Here is an 18,196-nt window from a genome sequence, read left to right as displayed (position 1 = left end):
GATATCCAACAATTATATATCCAATAAATCCAATTGATATCAACAAATTTTTATACCTTTCACCATGGGGATGACAATCGAAATATCTTAAATTAATGGGGGTCTCCTAGGAGAAAACTCATGTTATGATAGAACCTTGAACATACCGAAAAATACTTGAGAAAAATGTGATTAAGTAGATATAATAAAACAGAGATCAATACTGATATATTTTGGGAGTGAAGTTTGGAAATAAGGATAGTAGTAAAGTCGGACGGGACCGACTATATGATACCCTTCACCACAACTGAACCGATTTCACGGAAACTTGTCACAGATTAGGTTATACTAATTTCAGTACGTTTTGTTCCTATCAGCCATAAAATGGTTCCTTGGTGCTTGAATTACTTAAAATCAATCTGTAATATAAGGTAGCTATATCTAAATCTCAACAGATTTTCACGAAACTTGACACACATCATTCTGACTTAAATTCAGTACGCTATGCAACATAAAAACTTTGTACGCTATGCCAAATTTCGTGCAAATTGAAAGATATATGTGGACTTTGGTGCACCATTTACATGAAATCGGACGAAACTATATATGGGAGCTATATCTAAATCTGGACCGATTTTCACGAAACTTCTCAGACATCACTCTAGGCTCAGTTCAGTAAGTTATGCCAAATTTCGTGCAAATCGAAAGGTATGTAGGGATTTTGGTGCACCAATTACATGAAATCGGACGAAACTATATATGGGAGCTCTATCTAAATCTGGACCGATTTCCATGAAACTTGACAGATATCACTCTAGGCTCTGTTCAGTACGTTATGCCAAATTTCGTGCAAATCGAAGTATATATAGGGACTTTGGTGCACCATTTACATGAAATCGCACGAAAATATATATGGGAGCTATATCTAAATCTGAACCGATTTTTCCCAATTTCAATAGGGTTCGTCCTTGGGCCAAACAAGTGACCTATGTTAATTTTCATCCAATTCGGACCTGTACTTTGTTTACAATTTAACATGGACAGACGGACGGACATGTATAAATCGACTTAGAAAGTGATTCTATGCAAATTCTCAAAAGGAACCATGTATCTATCTCGTTTCCTTTTGCCTGTTACAAACATATGCACAAAGACATAATATCCTGTACCACAGTGTGGTGAAGGGTATAAGTACCAAATTTCAGTCAATTCGGTTGTAAAACGTGTCCACAATTTTTGATATGGACAATGAGAAACAAAAATACTCAGTTGAAAAACGTGTCCAAAATCCCCCCTATATGCCGAGTATTGACCTTTATATAGGGGCTACTTCAAAACGTGGACCGATATATCACATTTGTAATACCAAACATGCTAGGAGTACTTGCAATGTCTGTGCAAAAGTTCAGAGCTCTATCTTAAATATTGCGATCTCTACGTAGTTTCAACAGATGGACATGTGTAAATCGACATATAATTTTATTCTGATCATGATTATACATGCTTTGTGGGTTCTACCCACTATAGACGTGAATAATGCCAAAACTTTTTGCGCAACACGTCTAGGTATGAGGTCATGGGCCCAAACAGGACAGGACATTTCAGCCTGTACTAAACGACCTAAGATGTGTGATTGAAAAGACTGAAGGACTTCAATAAGAACACAGAATTCCTACAAGTCTTAAAATTCCAATTTTGAGTTTCTTTCTTCAAACTTTGTTTCCTTTCTAGAGCGCACAACAGATCTTTCCTGGCTTTGCCCGTGTGTATATTACCTTGGAATATTTTTTCTATCACTCCTATGGAGCTTTATCTGGATATCCTCAATTAATTGCCCGCCAATGAAATATTTTCTTGGCATCGGTCATCTTCTCCCCAGCCCCTACACTTTTGTTGCTAAGTGTTTTTCACTCGCTGATAACTGAGGCTTCCTCCTTTCCAATCCTTGCCCTCCCAATTTTAATGTATACATCGTTGGACGTGTAGAGCGTGTACTAATACCCTTAGTCAGACATCCAATTGAAGACTTGTGCAAGCTTACCACAAACAGAGTCTCGTCTACGTTCTTTTACCTGTGGAAGACTTCCCATCACTAGCAGTGCATTATTCTGCAGGACTTCGATCATGTTTTCTGTCGTAAACTCGCTGACCCAACATTTCACGAAGAATGTTTCCTATTTAGTTGGGAAATGTTCGCCAGTCTTGTCCCAATTTTGAAAAAGCCGTTGTCTTAAGCACATTTGCCGTTGAAGAACTCTTCAAGCCTAACACACGAACTCGCCGGTCCAATCACTGAAGTAGACCGTCTCCTTGTGTAACAGAGAGCTTCAATTTAATTGTCCAGCTTTAGTTGTTATTAAAAGAAATGCCTCAGGGCTTTGATACTTTTTGAGAACTCAAATTTAAGCATTAAGTAATCCGCCTCGCTGTTGTGTAGATCGATGGGGGGTTCCCTCCTTGTAGCAGGTGTTCCATGATCTTATTATTGACAGCATCCATTATCTACTTATGGGTCACATTTTTAGTACACCGGAAGTACTATTTTCGTCGATCAAGCATAGCACACTGCTTCCCTATAGGGTCTCCTGAACCTGAAACAGTGCCCAAGATAACTGCTTTTTCTATGCAGTCACCACGACCTTTTCAGACCCTTCACACCTTCGGCATTCTAAAATGGTTACAATCACATGTTGGCTGCGTGGTTGTAGCGGTACCCTTCGGTATCTGTCGTGGGGAAGGTACCATCTTCAGATTTGATCTAGGCTTGGTAGTGATAATAGGTTGTGGAAAGTTTGGTTCAAATTGAACATTCCTTTCGCCTAACATTGGATTTATTAATACTGAAAATGTTGGCTCTTTATGGGGGAGGTAGCAGAAGAAGTGCATCTTCAGACTTGATCTAGGCCTGATAAAGACAACAGGTTGTGCAATGTTTGGTTCAAATCGGAGATTCCATTTGCCTGATATTGGATTTATAAATATTGAAAATTGTGACCATTTTTTGGGAGGTACCAGAAGGGGTAGACCAATAGGTCCCATCTTTGAACTTGATCTAGACTTGGTAATGATAATTGGTTGTACAAACTTTTGTTCAAATCGGATAGTCCGTCCGCATTTCGCATATCAAAACAAATACCATGTATTATAGTGTGGCCTCGCCTTTGACTATGCTATATACAACCTTGTAGGTACTTTTTGAATATTTTCAGACATTTAGATTATATTATTACTAAAGGTAGTACCATCCATCCCATGTATATATGTTAGCCTAAATCTTCCAAATTCACTTTATACAAATATGGACAATTTCTTCTTCATTCCATAAAAGAAAACTGTCCATCTGCCAACTATTAAATATTAAAAATCTAATCTTTTCGAATTTCTGCACACCATTTACTGGCAAAGCCATCAAATTTTACCTACAATCATCGGCAAGCACGTGCCGTACAAATGTTCCAGTTAATTGAACTTTTAAATATGGAAATGCTAAAGTTGAAGATGCTTAGGTTGGTTAATGCAAAAGTAGGCCATTAGAGGCAAAAATTACAGAGTATCGCCACAGCCACCCTCCTTCATTACATAATTTACACCACCTCCAACAAGAACAACAACATCAACAACAACAAATTGTATCTTATAATTATAATCACAAGAATATATATTGAATATCAGTTCATTATTATTGTGTTAATAATATTTGCCATCATTAACGCCAATATTTCGAAAAGGGCATCAGAACACAATACATGTACATAAATAAATATGTATGTATATATTTTGTTTGGTATTGGAGGTGAGAGATGGATGTTACGTTACGTACTTGAGAAACTTGATAAGCATTATTATTAGTTAATGTGAAAAACTTGACGATAATCGGATAAGACGTTCGTTCGTTCGTCCGTTTCATTGTTATCGCAAAATCTTTTGGGTTAGCAATTAATGAATGGCCTTTTTAGCATAACTTTAAGTGGTTGTGTGAAGGGATATTCTTATCAGAAATCTATTGAGGGGGATTTCAAAAAGGAGGATTATATTTCATTTTAAGATTGGTATTGAGAGGAGAATGGGTTAATTGATTTTAAGATATAATTAAAAACAAGTAAAAAAAAGTGTCAGTCGGTGTTGCCGACAGATATATACCCTCAGTCTATGGTTTGCGAAGGTCTTCGGTGTTACACAGTGGCTTTTTTATTCGTTTTATATGAGGTATATGTTTTAAAGAGGTTTCCGATTTAATGTTGATCAAATCGGACAGCAAATTCGCCTACTATTGGCTTTGTAAATTTTGACCATTTTTGGGGCAGGTACCAGAAGGAGTGAAACAATGGGCCACATCATCGGACTTGATCTAGGCTTGGTAAAGATAATAGATTGTGCAAAGTTTGGTTCAAATCGGACTTTCCATTCACCTGATATTGGATTTATAAATATTGAAAATTTTGACACTACGAGGTGGAGGTACAAGAAGGAGTGGACAATGATTTCCATATTTGAACTTGATCTGGACTTGGTAACATTTTCTTTATTTTGTAAGAGAGAGAGAGAGAGAGAGAGAGAGAGAGAGAGATTTGATGCAATGATAGTGATTCAATTTACATCGTCAACAACCATTGATCATAGATGGTAGAAAATCAAACTAAAGCTGAAGGTATTCGTTGAAGGCTAAAAGTTGTAAAGTACGAACAAGTAAAAAAGGCCAAATATAACATCCTCCACAAAGAGGCTTACATTCAAAATAACTAAAATTAATGGGGACTCCTAGGAAAATACTTATGTTATGATAGAACCTTGAACATACCGAAAACACACGCTAAAATCCCCAAAATAACGAATATTGGGGTGGGTAACATTATATGGGGGCTACACGAAAACGTGGACCTTATTAACTCATTTGCAATGCCAAATATCCTGGTTGCACTCACAATGTCTATGCAAAGTTTCAGCACGGTCTTAAATAATGAACAGACACAGAATTTTATTCTGATCAAAATATATATACTTTGTGGGGTCTCTGGTAAATATTTCGAATTGTTTTGAAAGCTCTATCGTATTTTCAACAGACGGACATAGCTAAATCGATGAAATATTGTGTTCTGATCAAGAATATAGGGTATACAAATAAGATCGTGGTGATTCAGAAGACGTTTATAAGATCATCACAGGTGACTTATCACTGATCTATGGGGAAAAATAATGTCATTATTTTTATATGAACTATAGGACTTTATTTAGCATGATTCGGAATGTCCGTTTCGGGCCAAATATGCACCGTTTGGTTATATGATTTGTTGCGATTTTAAAGGTAACTTCATAATGTCTGTCTCATAGAAGTCCTGCTCTCTATCTATAAAAAAAAACTCTAGTAGTCGATTTTCACAATCATCCCGAGATACGAATTTTTATCATTAAATAAATTTTGCAATGCAACAAAAAGATGATAATTGCTAGGTGCCAAGTCCAGACTGTATGGCGGATGCACTAAAACTTTCCAAGTTTCTGGCGAATCACTGTAGATGTGCGTTGACCTGGTGGAAAACGGCACCTCTCCTGTTGGCCAATTATGGCTGTTTCTGGCCAATTGCTATATTCAATCGGTCCAGTTGTTGACAGTAGAGATCAGAATTTAGCGTTTGGCCATATGAAAGCAACTCATAATAAATAATCCCCTTCCAGTCCCACCAAATGCATAGCAGAACTTTCCTGACCGTCAGTCCTGGTTTGGCCATCGTTTGAGGTGTTTCACCTCTCATTGACCACCATTCATCATCCGTTTAAGACATGGGTCTATCTCATTCTCATTCCGTTTGGCCAAGGATTCGCAGATGGGAATTCGATCTATCCTATTATTATACCCTAGACCACACTGTGGTAAAGGATATTATGTCTTTATGCATATGTTTGTAACAGGCAAAAGGAAACGAGATAGATACATGGTTCCTTTTGAGAATATGCATAGAATCCCTTTCTAAGTCGATTTATGCATGTCCGTCCATCCGCCCGTCTGTCCATGTTAAATTGTAAATAACGTACTGGTTGCCTTTATGATCCGAATTAGATGAGCACAGCTCATCTGTTTGGTCCAAGGACGAACCCTATTGAAATTGCGAAAAATCAGTTCAGATTTAGATATAGCTTCCATACATATTTTAGTCCGATTTAATGTAAATGGTAAACCAAATTCCTTATATATCTTGCGATTTGCACGAAATGTTGACTGAAGTAGGTCTAAAATTATGTGTTTAAGGTTTCGTGAAAATCGGTTGATATTTAGATATAGCCCCCTATATATTTGTGCCGATTTAAGGTAAATGGTGCCTCAAAGTCCCTATATATCTTTCGATTTGATCGAAATTTTGCACAGCGTACTGAATTAAGTGTAGAATGATGTGTGTTAAATTTCGTGAATATCGGTTCAGATTTAGATATAGCTCCCATATATACTTTCGCCCGATTTTAGGTAAATGGGCACCAAAGTCCCTGAAATTAAGTCTAGAATGACGTGCTGCTAGGCGATGTTACGACTGCTAACGTGCCGGTAAACTTCGATCATTTCTCCAATGTTTTCGACATTTTCGACGATCCATCCTAATGGATCTCACAAAAAATTGTGATATATATCCATGCTTCGACAATGTGTCCATATGAGGGTCGCCCACTTTCGGTATGTTGAGAATACTAACAACCTTAGTCTGTAATTTGATATTTGTTTACTCAGACTATAAAAAATACTGTCGGTAACAATTTACAATGATCTAGCCTAATCATAAACGTTCCACCGTATTTTAGGTGTTTTGAAAGCACATTTTATAGTGGAGAGTACAAAAAGTTCGACGTAATGAATTTAAAATACGAATTTACAACTTTGGAAAATAAAGAGTGGATGCGGATTGGGCTCTCAAAATAATAAAATGGATAGGGCCACGTATATGGGGATCTATTTCAAGGTATGAGCATATATTGACAATTTTCTGTCAGACACAATTTTCTGTCAGACAATGTCATAAGACATTCTTTCGAGATATATTCCAAATATTTCATCAGTAACTCAGTAGTAACTTACACAAACTTTATTATAAATGGTGGCGTATACGTGTTGATAGTAATCATACTCGTTGGTTTCAACTTCATAATCATAAAGTCATAAAGGTGAAGCAGGTCAACACCTTCGTGGTCTTAGTCCAACATCTCCTGGGTAATTCCAACTTCCTGCTTTTTGGTTAATATTGAATAATTTCAATCCAAAGGACCACTCATGGAAACAACTCCCAACAATCAACAATAGAACATACTTCACAACGAAAACCTCTGCCTAAGAATGCGACAGTAATTTTTACAATTGATTTTCTTTTATGGATATAAATTTTCTGCGGTTTCAAAATTTAGTTCCATTATGACTTATACATTCTGTCATAGACTCATCAGCCCTTATATGCCCTTTCCTATCTGTACAGCTTCAGTAAAGAATCACTGTTTATCCACAAATTTTTAATTATCTTGGAAATTTGGTTTGGTGTACACAAAACTGCTCACCTGTCAGTAAAAATATACCTTAACATTTACTAACAACTTATTAAGTTTCAAAATTTTAAAATTTCATTTATTTACTTCATTAAAAATTCATCCTTTAAATTTCAATTTCAAAAACAACCCCCTGACCACAATTCCCATTATCCCTCCTGCAAGGCAATTTTTGGAGAAAAATTCCTAACCATTTTAGTAATTTATTGAAATTGTTTTGCCATTATTATGTCAAAATTTTCAATAGAAGTGAAACTTTTCCATTGTTGTTTTAGTTTTTTCTTACATTAAAAAACCAGCCAGTTCTACTACCCTGATTATAATTTTCTGATGAATGTTTGGTAATTTTTACCAAAAAAACCTTTATTTCCCTAAAATTATGGCGTGTGTTTGTTTTCATTTTCTTGTTTCATCTTTAGTTTTTTTTTTTTTTTTTGGAAAATGGCTTGTTTGTGGTTTGCCCTTTTTTCCAAATATTTTGTTTGAAATCTAAAATGTAAAATTAACCACAATACAAACAAACCATAACATATGGTCAAAAGGTCAAAATAAAGGATATTTTTGCTTAAAAAACGGGTATTGCCATAAAAGTTGTTAGTTCTGGGGGATATTTGTAAAGAGTTTGTTGGAAACATTGTTGGTGTTAGATGTAGAAGAAGGAAGTGATTTATGGTTACAATGTTTTGTAAAATTTAATTTTCTAAAATGGAGTGAACAGATTTAATAGTAATTAAAAGATAATTTGCTTTAAAAGGCATCTGACACAAATTCTATATAAAAATTTTGATAAGAATCGTGAAAAAATAATCACAGATAAAGGTTTCCCTAAGTCTGAACCAATTCAAAGTCATTTTGACATATGCTACAGCTGTGTAAAATTACATGGTAATCGGGTATACGTTGGAGTTTCTATATCCTTCACCACTCTGTGGTACAGGCAAAGGAAACGAGATAGACCCATGGTTCCTTTTGAGAATATGCATAGAATCATTTTCTGAGTCGATTATGCATGTCCGTCTGTTGATGTTAAATTGTAAACACACTACAAGTCGCATTTATGATCCGATTTGGATGAAATTTGGCACAAGGACGAACACTTTTGAAATTGGAAAAAAATCGGTTCAAATCTAGATATAGCACCCATATATAATTTTGCCCGATTTTAAGTAAATGGTGCACCAAACTTCCAATATTTGTCCGATTCAGGCAAAATTTTGCACAGCGTACGGAACTTAATCCGGTTTGATGTCTGTGATGTTTTGTTGAAATCGGTTCAGAGTTTGATAAAACTCCCATATATAGTTTCGTCCGATTTTATGTAAAAACTCCCAATATTTGTTCGATTTAGATAAAATTTTGCACAGCGTACTGAATTAAGCCCAATTTGATGTCTGTGATTTTTTGTTGAAGTCGATTCAGATTTAGATATATCTCCCATACATAATTTTGCTGGATTTCATATAAATGTTAACACCGAAAACTCCAAGTCTGCCCAATCGACATGCAACTCTTCATAGATTTTAAAATGGTATATGAATAGTATTTTATTGGTTCAAATATCTATGTAGATCACAGATTTTTTCGCCCGATTAAATTTCAATGGTCTTCCAGAGATGCTATGTCTCGTCTATCTTTTGTGCAATATATCTCCATGTATTCAAAAATGTAAAATATTAAAAAAATTAATTATAACCTCCCATTCTTAACTTTCAGATTGCTTCTCCTACGAAGTTGCCGATAAATGCGATTCTATAAATGGAACTTTTTACTTGAGGGAATGTTATAATGCCACATATGCTGAGGAGCATAATATCACCGAATTGGCGCTGCATGCTCTAAAGAAGCCACCAGCAGAGGAGTATTTCACGTAAGTTGCAATTTAATAAATTTAAAATCCTTCATAACTCCCATTCCTTTTCTTCATAGGAATTACGTATTGGGTCTTTCGTCGGGTATTGAAGAAACTGGTGCCATAAAAATATCCCTGGCCGCGTGTCTGTTCTGTGCCTGGACCATTGTGTTCTTGTGTCTGTGTAAAGGTGTACAATCTTCGGGTAAAGTCGTCTATTTTACCGCTCTATTTCCGTATGTGGTGTTGGTTATATTATTTTTCCGTGGTGTGACGTTGCCGGGTGCCGGAACGGGTATACTGTTTTATTTGACACCAGATTTTAATCAATTAGCAAATGCCCAGGTGAAATATGGAAATGTAAGAATTGTTACTTTTTATAAAGGATTGTTTTGTAATACTCTTTTCAGGTTTGGGGCGATGCTGCAGTACAAATCTTCTTTGCCTTAAGTCCAGCTTGGGGTGGCCTAATTACCTTGTCATCGTATAATAAATTTTCGAATAATTGTTACAAGTAAGTATGAGGGGATAGGTGGGGACATGGAATTCGAAGTCTATACGAGAATGATATGGATTTTGATTCTAAATATTTAAGATATGGAATGAAAGTAGATCAAATCAGATTTAAAATTTAGTGGCCATAGAATGTAAAGTCAATCAATGAAATTTTAATATCTGTTCGAAAATTTTGTTGATCTCATTCCATATTTTCACAGCAAAATAAAATCACCACCTTAGCCCATTTTATTACCTATTTACTTACTTAGCTGGCTCGAGATTGAACATTAGTTCCATAAGCCGAGCTTAAGAATGATTTCCAGTCACGTCAGTCCTGAGCACAGTATTTCCAATCTGAAAGACCATGTTTTGACATATTATCTTCCACGGGATCTTTCCATCGAAGTCGTGACTTTCCCCTTCTGCGTATTGTTATATATTTTTATCAGATTTTTTTTTACATTTATATTCTCTTGTTGTTTTCTTCCCTAGGGATTCTCTCATTGTGGCCTTTTGTAATATAGCCACCTCATTCTTTGCTGGCTTAGTTATATTTTCAATTATTGGATTTTTGGCTCACGAATTGGATGTGGAAGTCGAAAAGGTAGTGGATCAAGGTGCTGGCTTGGCTTTTATAGTGTATCCAGAAGTGGTTACCCGGTTACCAATATCTCCCGTTTGGTCGGTATTATTTTTTGTCATGCTTCTGACATTGGGTTTGGACTCACAGGTAAGATCCATACTCCCTCTATTCCCTTTTGGATTTATTTATTCCATATTCTTTTTTCTTCAAGTTCGCCTTAATGGAAACTGTTACAACTGCCATTTTGGATAAATTTCCAAATTTAAGACAATACAAAACATGGGTTGTACTATTTGTCGGAATATTTGGTTATGTTGGCGGCTTGGGCTTTACCACAAATGTAAGTCGGGGTGTGAATTTTTACAAATACAAGTTGTCTTAATGTACTTTTTATTTTCTTCTTCTAGAGCGGCATGTATTGGCTGCAGTTGATGGACAAATATGCAGCCAATTGGTCTGTCTTATTGATAGCCATATCTGAATGTGTTCTCATTGCCTGGATATATGGTTCACAGAATTTCTTAAATGATATCCAAGGTATGATTGGTAAACGTTCGAAAATGTGGAACTATTTTTGGTCCGGTATGTGGCGTTTTGTGACACCAGCAACGTTATTGGTAAGTAAGAGAAAATATACATATTGTCCAGGAAATACCTTTGACCTCTTAAATAACAATTCCCCTAGATGTTGTACCAAAAATAAACTAATCTGCCAAGCCAGGCGAATATTTTCAAGAGTTACACTTAATATAAATTGTTAAAATTTGAAGCGGAATTTGCTTCAGTTTGCTCTGTTCTATTGTAAAGTTTTGGGAACTCCTTTGTCATGTTGGATTTTTCGAAGAAAATGAAATTTTTTGTAAAACTTTACATTTCAGTGTTTATGTATTCTTTAACTAGTCCTCCGAACTTCGAGAAATGAATCCCGATATACTGCAGAATTCTCTTGTTGTCTTTATTAACCCCGTCTTTGTAGTGTTTTTATTTTTATTTATTGTAAGCCGAAGGCCTCCAAAATGTGTTCTGTTGTTAATTCGCTATTCAATCCGCTTACAAATACAGTTCCATCCTGTAACCGTGGAAAGTCTTCCTTCCTCACAAGCTTAGATCAATTCTCACACGAGGAAGTACTGCTTGCTTCTAGTTGTATGTGAATTTCAATCGTCCTCGACCCGAAGACCTTTTATCCTCGCCGCATCTGATAAAGTGGTTTCCCTTAGGACCAACAGAAAACTGACTTGAGACCGAACATTTGTCCCATAAGTCATGACCTAGCCACCGTAGTCTCTGGAGCTCGATACGCCTGACTATATCGATGCCCTAGAATACGCTGTACAACTCATGGTTCATTCGACAGCGATATTTACCGTCGAGGCAGATCGGCCCAAAGATCTTTCGGAGAATTTTTCTCTCAAACACTCCAAGAGCTGCCTCAACTGGTTGCGCAACTACCCATGCTTTAGATCCATACACCAGCTACTACCCGTGCTGATGTATTGATCTGAAGCAGCGTCTTGTAGAGTATGACTTGGGTCAGCGAGTAGTGGCTTTGTTTTTGAATTGCTTACTCAGACCATAGTAACATCTGTTGGCCAACACTATACTTCTCCGGATTTTAAAACGGATGTCATTAGTTTTATTAAAGGCGGTAGCGAAGTATATAAAATCCTTGACTACCTCGAAGCTGTAGTTCCCAAGTTACGCAGTTGATCCGAGTCTACTGGACGTCTTGCACGTTGATATCATCAGCTTGGTCTTTTAGCCGTTTACTGCCAGTCCGGCTTTGGCAGTCTCATTCTCAATTCATTCAAAGGGGGCTGTTACCGCTCGTAATCTTCGACCCATTATATCGATGTAATCGGCGTATGCGAGTAAAAGGTGCTGTTTGGTGTGCAGAGTGTCATTTATGTTTACCTTGGCATCTCGTTTGACCTTTTCCAGCATGATGTTAAATGGATGTCACACGACAAACTCCTGAATCTGAATCCTTTTTCGGTATTGACGGCCTTCAAGAGGTCCTTTCCGACTTCAACTGCTGACCTTGTGCCAGTTGAAGTTATCCTGTATAGCCGTATTAATTTTGCAAGAAGGTAGAACGCTTTTATAGTGGATTTACCAGGTCTGAAAGCGCATTCAGTCGTTCACACAGCGCCCTGCTTAACACTTTATATTCGATGGGAAGGAGGCTAATTCCTCTATAGTTGCCACATATAGTCTTATCTCATTTTTATACCCTTCACCACACTGTGGTACAGGGTATTAAGTCTTTGTGCATATGTTTGTAACAGGCAAAAATAATCGAGATAGACCCATGGTTCCTTTTGAGAATATGCATATAATCACTTTCTGAGTCGACTTATGCATGCCAGTCTGTCTGTCCGTCCGTCCATGTATTTTTGTTAACAAAGTACAGGTCGCATTTATGATCCGATTTGGATGAAATTTGGCACAGGTCACTTAATTGGCCCAAGAACGAACCCTATTGGAGAAAATCGGTTCAGATTTAGATATAGCTCCCATATATATTTTCGTCCGATTTTAACTTATTGATGCACCAAACTCCCAATAGTAATCTGATTGAGACAAAATTTTGCACAGAGTATTGAATTAGGTCTAGATAGTTATATGCCAAGGTTTGTTGAAATCGCTTCAGATTTAGATATAGCTCCGATGTATAGTTTCGTCCGATTTAATGTAAATAGTGCACCAAACTCCCAATAGTGGTCCGACTGAAGCAACATTTTGTTGGAATCGGTTCAGATATATATCTAAATATGCTTTATATAGTTTCGTCCGATTTTATGTAAATGGAGCAACATACTGCCAATATTTATCCGATGTATCTACAGGATATTGTAGATATTAACATGTCTTGCATGTACCCATAGTGGTGAAGGGTATCATATAGTCGGTCCCGTCCGACTTTTGAACTTTCCTTACTGGTATGTGTATGGGACACAGGATTCTGAGGTACCAACCATTGGGCATGCATTCCTCAAGCCATATTGTACTAAACAGTTGGTTCATCCTCATGATCAGCGTCAGACCACCGGCTTTGAATAGTGCGGCTGGTAATCCATCGGCACCTGCTGCTTTATTATTCTTCATTTGATTAATTGATATGCTGATCTCATCTTGGCTAGGTAGTATACACTCAATGGGGTATTATTCGGTTCTGTGTTTTACTCCTTGATAAAATTTTCGGACTTCATTCTGACTACAGTACATCTCGATTTGTTCACGGTCACGTTTTTCTTTTTCTTTCTTCTTTTTCTCCCGATAATTCTCTCTGGCATTGTGTGCTGCTGCCATTTACTCGTTGTCTTCATATTACCCGGAAGTGCCTATTACGATTTTCAGGCTATAACGAAGATTATGTGCTCGTGCTGTTGTCGTGCCTTGTCGGCCTCAAATAATGTATTCTTGGGACAGTCGTCTTTGACTTTGGAGCGGGAAGATCTTCACATTCTGTTTTTCCGGGGCATTCTCGCCATTGCGTTTGAAGAAGTGGAGTTAAGGTCAAAATGTTCTTTAGGAACACCCATCTATTATAAGTTTCTAAATTTCCGGTTAATTCTGGAGAATTTTAGCCGTTGATTCCAGATAGCAGTTTCTTTGTTTTCTTGCGGGCATAGTCCTTGCTCACTTCACTAGGCTTACTTTTGGTAAAATCGCGGCTTCGGACGAGTGTTTGCTGCATATTACCCGGATATTCCTATTACCTACATTTCCAGGCTATGTCGATGATTCTGTGACTGACCTCGTGTTCTTTGTACTTCTGCCAACCTTGTCGCCCTCTGTTGATGGATTCTCGGCACAGCCTTCTTTGACTTCGGAGCGGGAAGATAGTCACAGGTTTAGCTGATTGCTTCTCGTGGACCATTCTTGCTGCTGCGTCTAAGGAAGTGGAGTTGAGGACCCGATTTTCTTTAGGGGCACCCAACTATTGTAACTTTCTATTTTCCGGTTCATTCTGGATAATTGTAGCTTCTTAATCTTTTTGTGGGCATAGTCCTTGTACACTTCTTCTACAATATTGGTCGCCAGGTTTACTTATTGTATCATATAAGTATTGCCATCATCGTATTTACCGCCCTATAAGAAATTGGCAATACCCTACAAAATACTACTATATTGACTTCTTAATATATTTTTACCCTCATTAAACAACATTTTATAATTTTATCATCCTCCGTTTTCCAGTTCATCCTATTCTTCAATTGGGTTGAATATAAGCCAGCCTCATATGGTCAATACGTCTACCCATTGTGGGCTGATGCTGTTGGCTGGGTTATTGGTCTCCTACCAGTGTTGGTCATATTTTTGGTGGCATTTAAACAAATCTACAATGGACCCGAACATTTGGGTATCAAAGATCGTATTGTGTTCTTGTTAAAGCCAACAGAGGAATGGGGTCCTGCTGGACGACCCTGCTTATATCCAGATCGTTATCAAAATGAAAATACAGCCAGTCTGATGGAAGGGGCCATGCCAGAGGTGTTACCCTTTGAAGATAATGGTACCACATTTGGTGCTGGCAGTAGTCGTGGAGCTGGTGGTGATGGTACTAGCATTGGTATTGGTAGTCAGAAAGAAGCAATGCAGCTCTGAGAGCGAGCTATGGCATCAACTTCAACATTTGCCCCCAAGCAAATGACTGATGCCGGTACTATTACTATGACCACGGCGACATCGAGTGTCAATGGCAAAAATGAACGAAGCAAGGAGGCAAATGGAAGTGTAAGTGATATTCTAATGGATTTTATTAAATATCTAATGTATTTTTGTTTTAGAAACCGGATACCGGTCCCATGGTGGCCATTAAAACCGCCCCAGCCAACACCTGTCAACCAGGACCCAGCATATTAAAATCAAAGTCAGCTAAAGCCTCGGATAGCGGAGGTGCTGGTGGTGGCGGTAAACCACCACCTGAAATAAGTCCCAGCAAACAGCCTTTAATACAGGCTGAATTACGGGCCAACGACAGTGTGGTGTCTTTCCTCAATGAAAAGACCACACCGCTGGCCACCGAAACGATTAGCGATAAAATAACCAAAGTAACTGCCACAATAGTATTGCCCACAACGGCGGCAACATCGATAACAACACAATCGAAAATCTTAATACCAACAACAACAACGAGCACTGCAGCCAAACTGGTGGTAGCCGGCACAGCTGATAGTGGTCGCGAGCTTAAGACCTTAACCACATTTGCCACAACAACTGCCAAGCCAACGATAACCGATATCGTTAATACAAAATCGTCTACTGGTGGCAGTACAACAACAACAACGATGGTCACACATGTGATCAATGGTGGTATGGTGGCCACGCCAACCACATCCTTTGCTGTGACCATGGTGCCCACGGTGACAACAACAACCACAAAACCAGTGGCCTCTATCGGCATTGCCACAACCAGCGTGACAACAACTGCAGCTAAACCAATAACTTCGGCGGCTGCAACGATAACAAAGCCGACAGTGGTTAAAACCGATCCCGGTGGTGGTAGCAAAATTCAAACTCAGGTTGTATCGACAACCGATCTAAGCCTTACAACGACTACAAAATCAGCGGCTGTGGCTAATTGTGTAACCAAACCCCTGCAAACGGCCGTTGTCGGGGGCAAACCTAGTGATCCAACTAATAAAAGTGCTGCCATTAAAACTTCCACCACCACAACCACTACACCAACTACAATACCAGCTACATTAGCTACAAGCCAGCAACAGGTGACGACAGGTGGTGTTGGGGTGAGTAATAATAAGTTAGTGACAAATGCAGCAACGCCAAAGGTCACATTAGGTCAGGATGTTACATCATCGGCCACAGCATTAAAATCAACAATGGTAGTATCCACTAGCGGTGGTCGGCCTACTACATTAGTTGACTCTACGAAAACACCGGTCCCCTTGGCATCATCTTCAACTGCAAGTAAAGTTGTAACCCCCACAACTTCGTCAAAAACGGCGACTGGAAAAAGTCCATCAACAAATGTGGAAACTGGAAAATCATCCTCTACCTTATCCACAACTACAGCAGCGACATCTACAAAAGTTGTTTCTACATTAGCAAGTAAAACAACTACTTCCTCCACCACCACCACTAGCCAAGGTAAGACAGCAACTACCCCAACCACAGCTAATGCTACAAAATCATCAGCGTCAGTAGGTGCTACCACAAAACCACAAACAGTCACATCAACGCCATCTGTCACCAAAACATCGCAAGCAACCACAACAACATCGTCCGTTTCTTCCACAACCCCGGCAACATCCAGTAGCAAGGCCAGTTCCTCCGTTACCGTTTCGCAGACACAACCAGCAACACAAAAATCCGCTAGCACAGTTTCGGATAAAATATCATCCACCAAGCCAATAGCTGCCACAACTACAACACCACAAACTTCAGCAAAAGCAACGATATCTCAAGCGACCACAGCCAGCATCACCACTCAAGTTAATGCAGCTGCTGTTACCAAGACAGCACCTACGAAAATTGCCAAAACATCTGTGGTAACATCCAATGATAAACCCATTTCCACAACCACAATACAAAAGCCAACAACATTTTCTACAACCCTAACAAAAGCAACAACCACAAATGTTACCACCACCACAGCGGCAAGTGGTGGCATATCTACAACACCTGCCACAACTGCAATAACCAAAACGACATCAGCGGCAACTGTTCCCAAAACGACAACAACACCCAAAGCGACATCTGCAACTACAACTCCGTCACAGTCAGCTGCAACCACTACCACAAAATCTCAAACCACAGCAAAGACACCAACTACAAATGCCACAACAACAGCTAAAACAACAACCACAAGTTCCACAACAGCGCCAAAATCAACTACCACAAGCTCTGCATCAACCACATCAGCAAAGCCATCAACCACCACCAGCACTACAGCAGCGACAACCAAAACTTCAACTACAAATAGCGCCACAGCCACAAGTGTTGCCACCTCGGCAGCCAAATCTACCAAGTAGTGTTAAGTATAATGTTCTACCCCCCTAAAATTCCCCATAAAAATAGTGTTCTGTAAAAATCAAATTATTTAATTCGAATTGAATGGTGTCTACTCAAGTTATCACAACAAAATAAGTGCTGTCATGGAACAAAGAGGATTAGGAGGAGGTAGTGTTATTTAGCTTGCATACACAATTTTTGGGGATTTTTTAAAGACTTATTGAAATCTAGCGAAGTGTAATCGGAACTAGTTTCTGGGCTTTTTCAACTAAGGCTTCATACCCTATGGGACATTATTACAAGTTATAGATAATTAAGGGAGAATATCATCCCTCGTAATATTCACCTATGGCTAATTATTACAAGATATAGTTAATAAAAGGAGGATATCATCCGTCGGTTTCGGTTAAGAGTTGTTTTGTTGTTGTTGGATCATTTCGAATCAATCGAGATTTTTCAGAGAATGATAAATTTGAAACCCAATCCTTGGATATACCGATGTTGTCAACTGTTTTTATGAAGATAATGATTCAGTATTTCATCTACCATAGAGTCCGGATCGATTTTAAAATAAGTTTCCGTACAGGAACGCTTTTTTCTTGCAGCAATATATAGAGACAATGGCTAATTCTTCAGAATCAGAGAAAATTATCATATTTATTGGTCGGCGAACTTTTCCTGGAGCAATAAGAACGTTTTCATGAGGTACACTTTTGACAGTTCTACTTTCAAGTACCAGGATTAATATTCTCTATTAATAAGTGTAATGCTGTGTTCCATAGTTGTTCTTT

General features: G+C 38.2%; 1 protein-coding gene across 1 annotated transcript in view; it reads left to right on the top strand.

Annotated features, from left to right (window-relative positions):
• The window catches only part of LOC133330087 (mucin-2-like), a 76,924-nt gene extending 59,499 nt beyond the window's left edge, over positions 1–17,425 (top strand). Inside the window, exons 4-12 of the mRNA XM_061538555.1 lie at positions 9,211–9,364; positions 9,424–9,691; positions 9,757–9,860; positions 10,337–10,574; positions 10,639–10,767; positions 10,835–11,044; positions 14,631–15,023; positions 15,078–15,167; positions 15,221–17,425. Of these exons, the coding sequence (XP_061394539.1) occupies positions 9,211–9,364; positions 9,424–9,691; positions 9,757–9,860; positions 10,337–10,574; positions 10,639–10,767; positions 10,835–11,044; positions 14,631–15,023; positions 15,078–15,167; positions 15,221–17,425 (3,791 nt within the window). The remainder of the gene's footprint in view (positions 1–9,210; positions 9,365–9,423; positions 9,692–9,756; positions 9,861–10,336; positions 10,575–10,638; positions 10,768–10,834; positions 11,045–14,630; positions 15,024–15,077; positions 15,168–15,220) is intronic.
• Positions 17,426–18,196: the final 771 nt, after the last annotated feature.

This window comes from Musca vetustissima, unplaced genomic scaffold, assembly GCF_032173495.1.
Source record: "Musca vetustissima isolate MV318-11 ecotype Yass unplaced genomic scaffold, APGP_CSIRO_Mvet_v1 utg9686, whole genome shotgun sequence".
Taxonomy (NCBI): Eukaryota; Metazoa; Arthropoda; class Insecta; order Diptera; family Muscidae; genus Musca; species Musca vetustissima.
The sequence above is the reverse complement of the archived record's forward strand: the minus strand, read 5'-3'. Positions and strand labels throughout refer to the sequence as shown.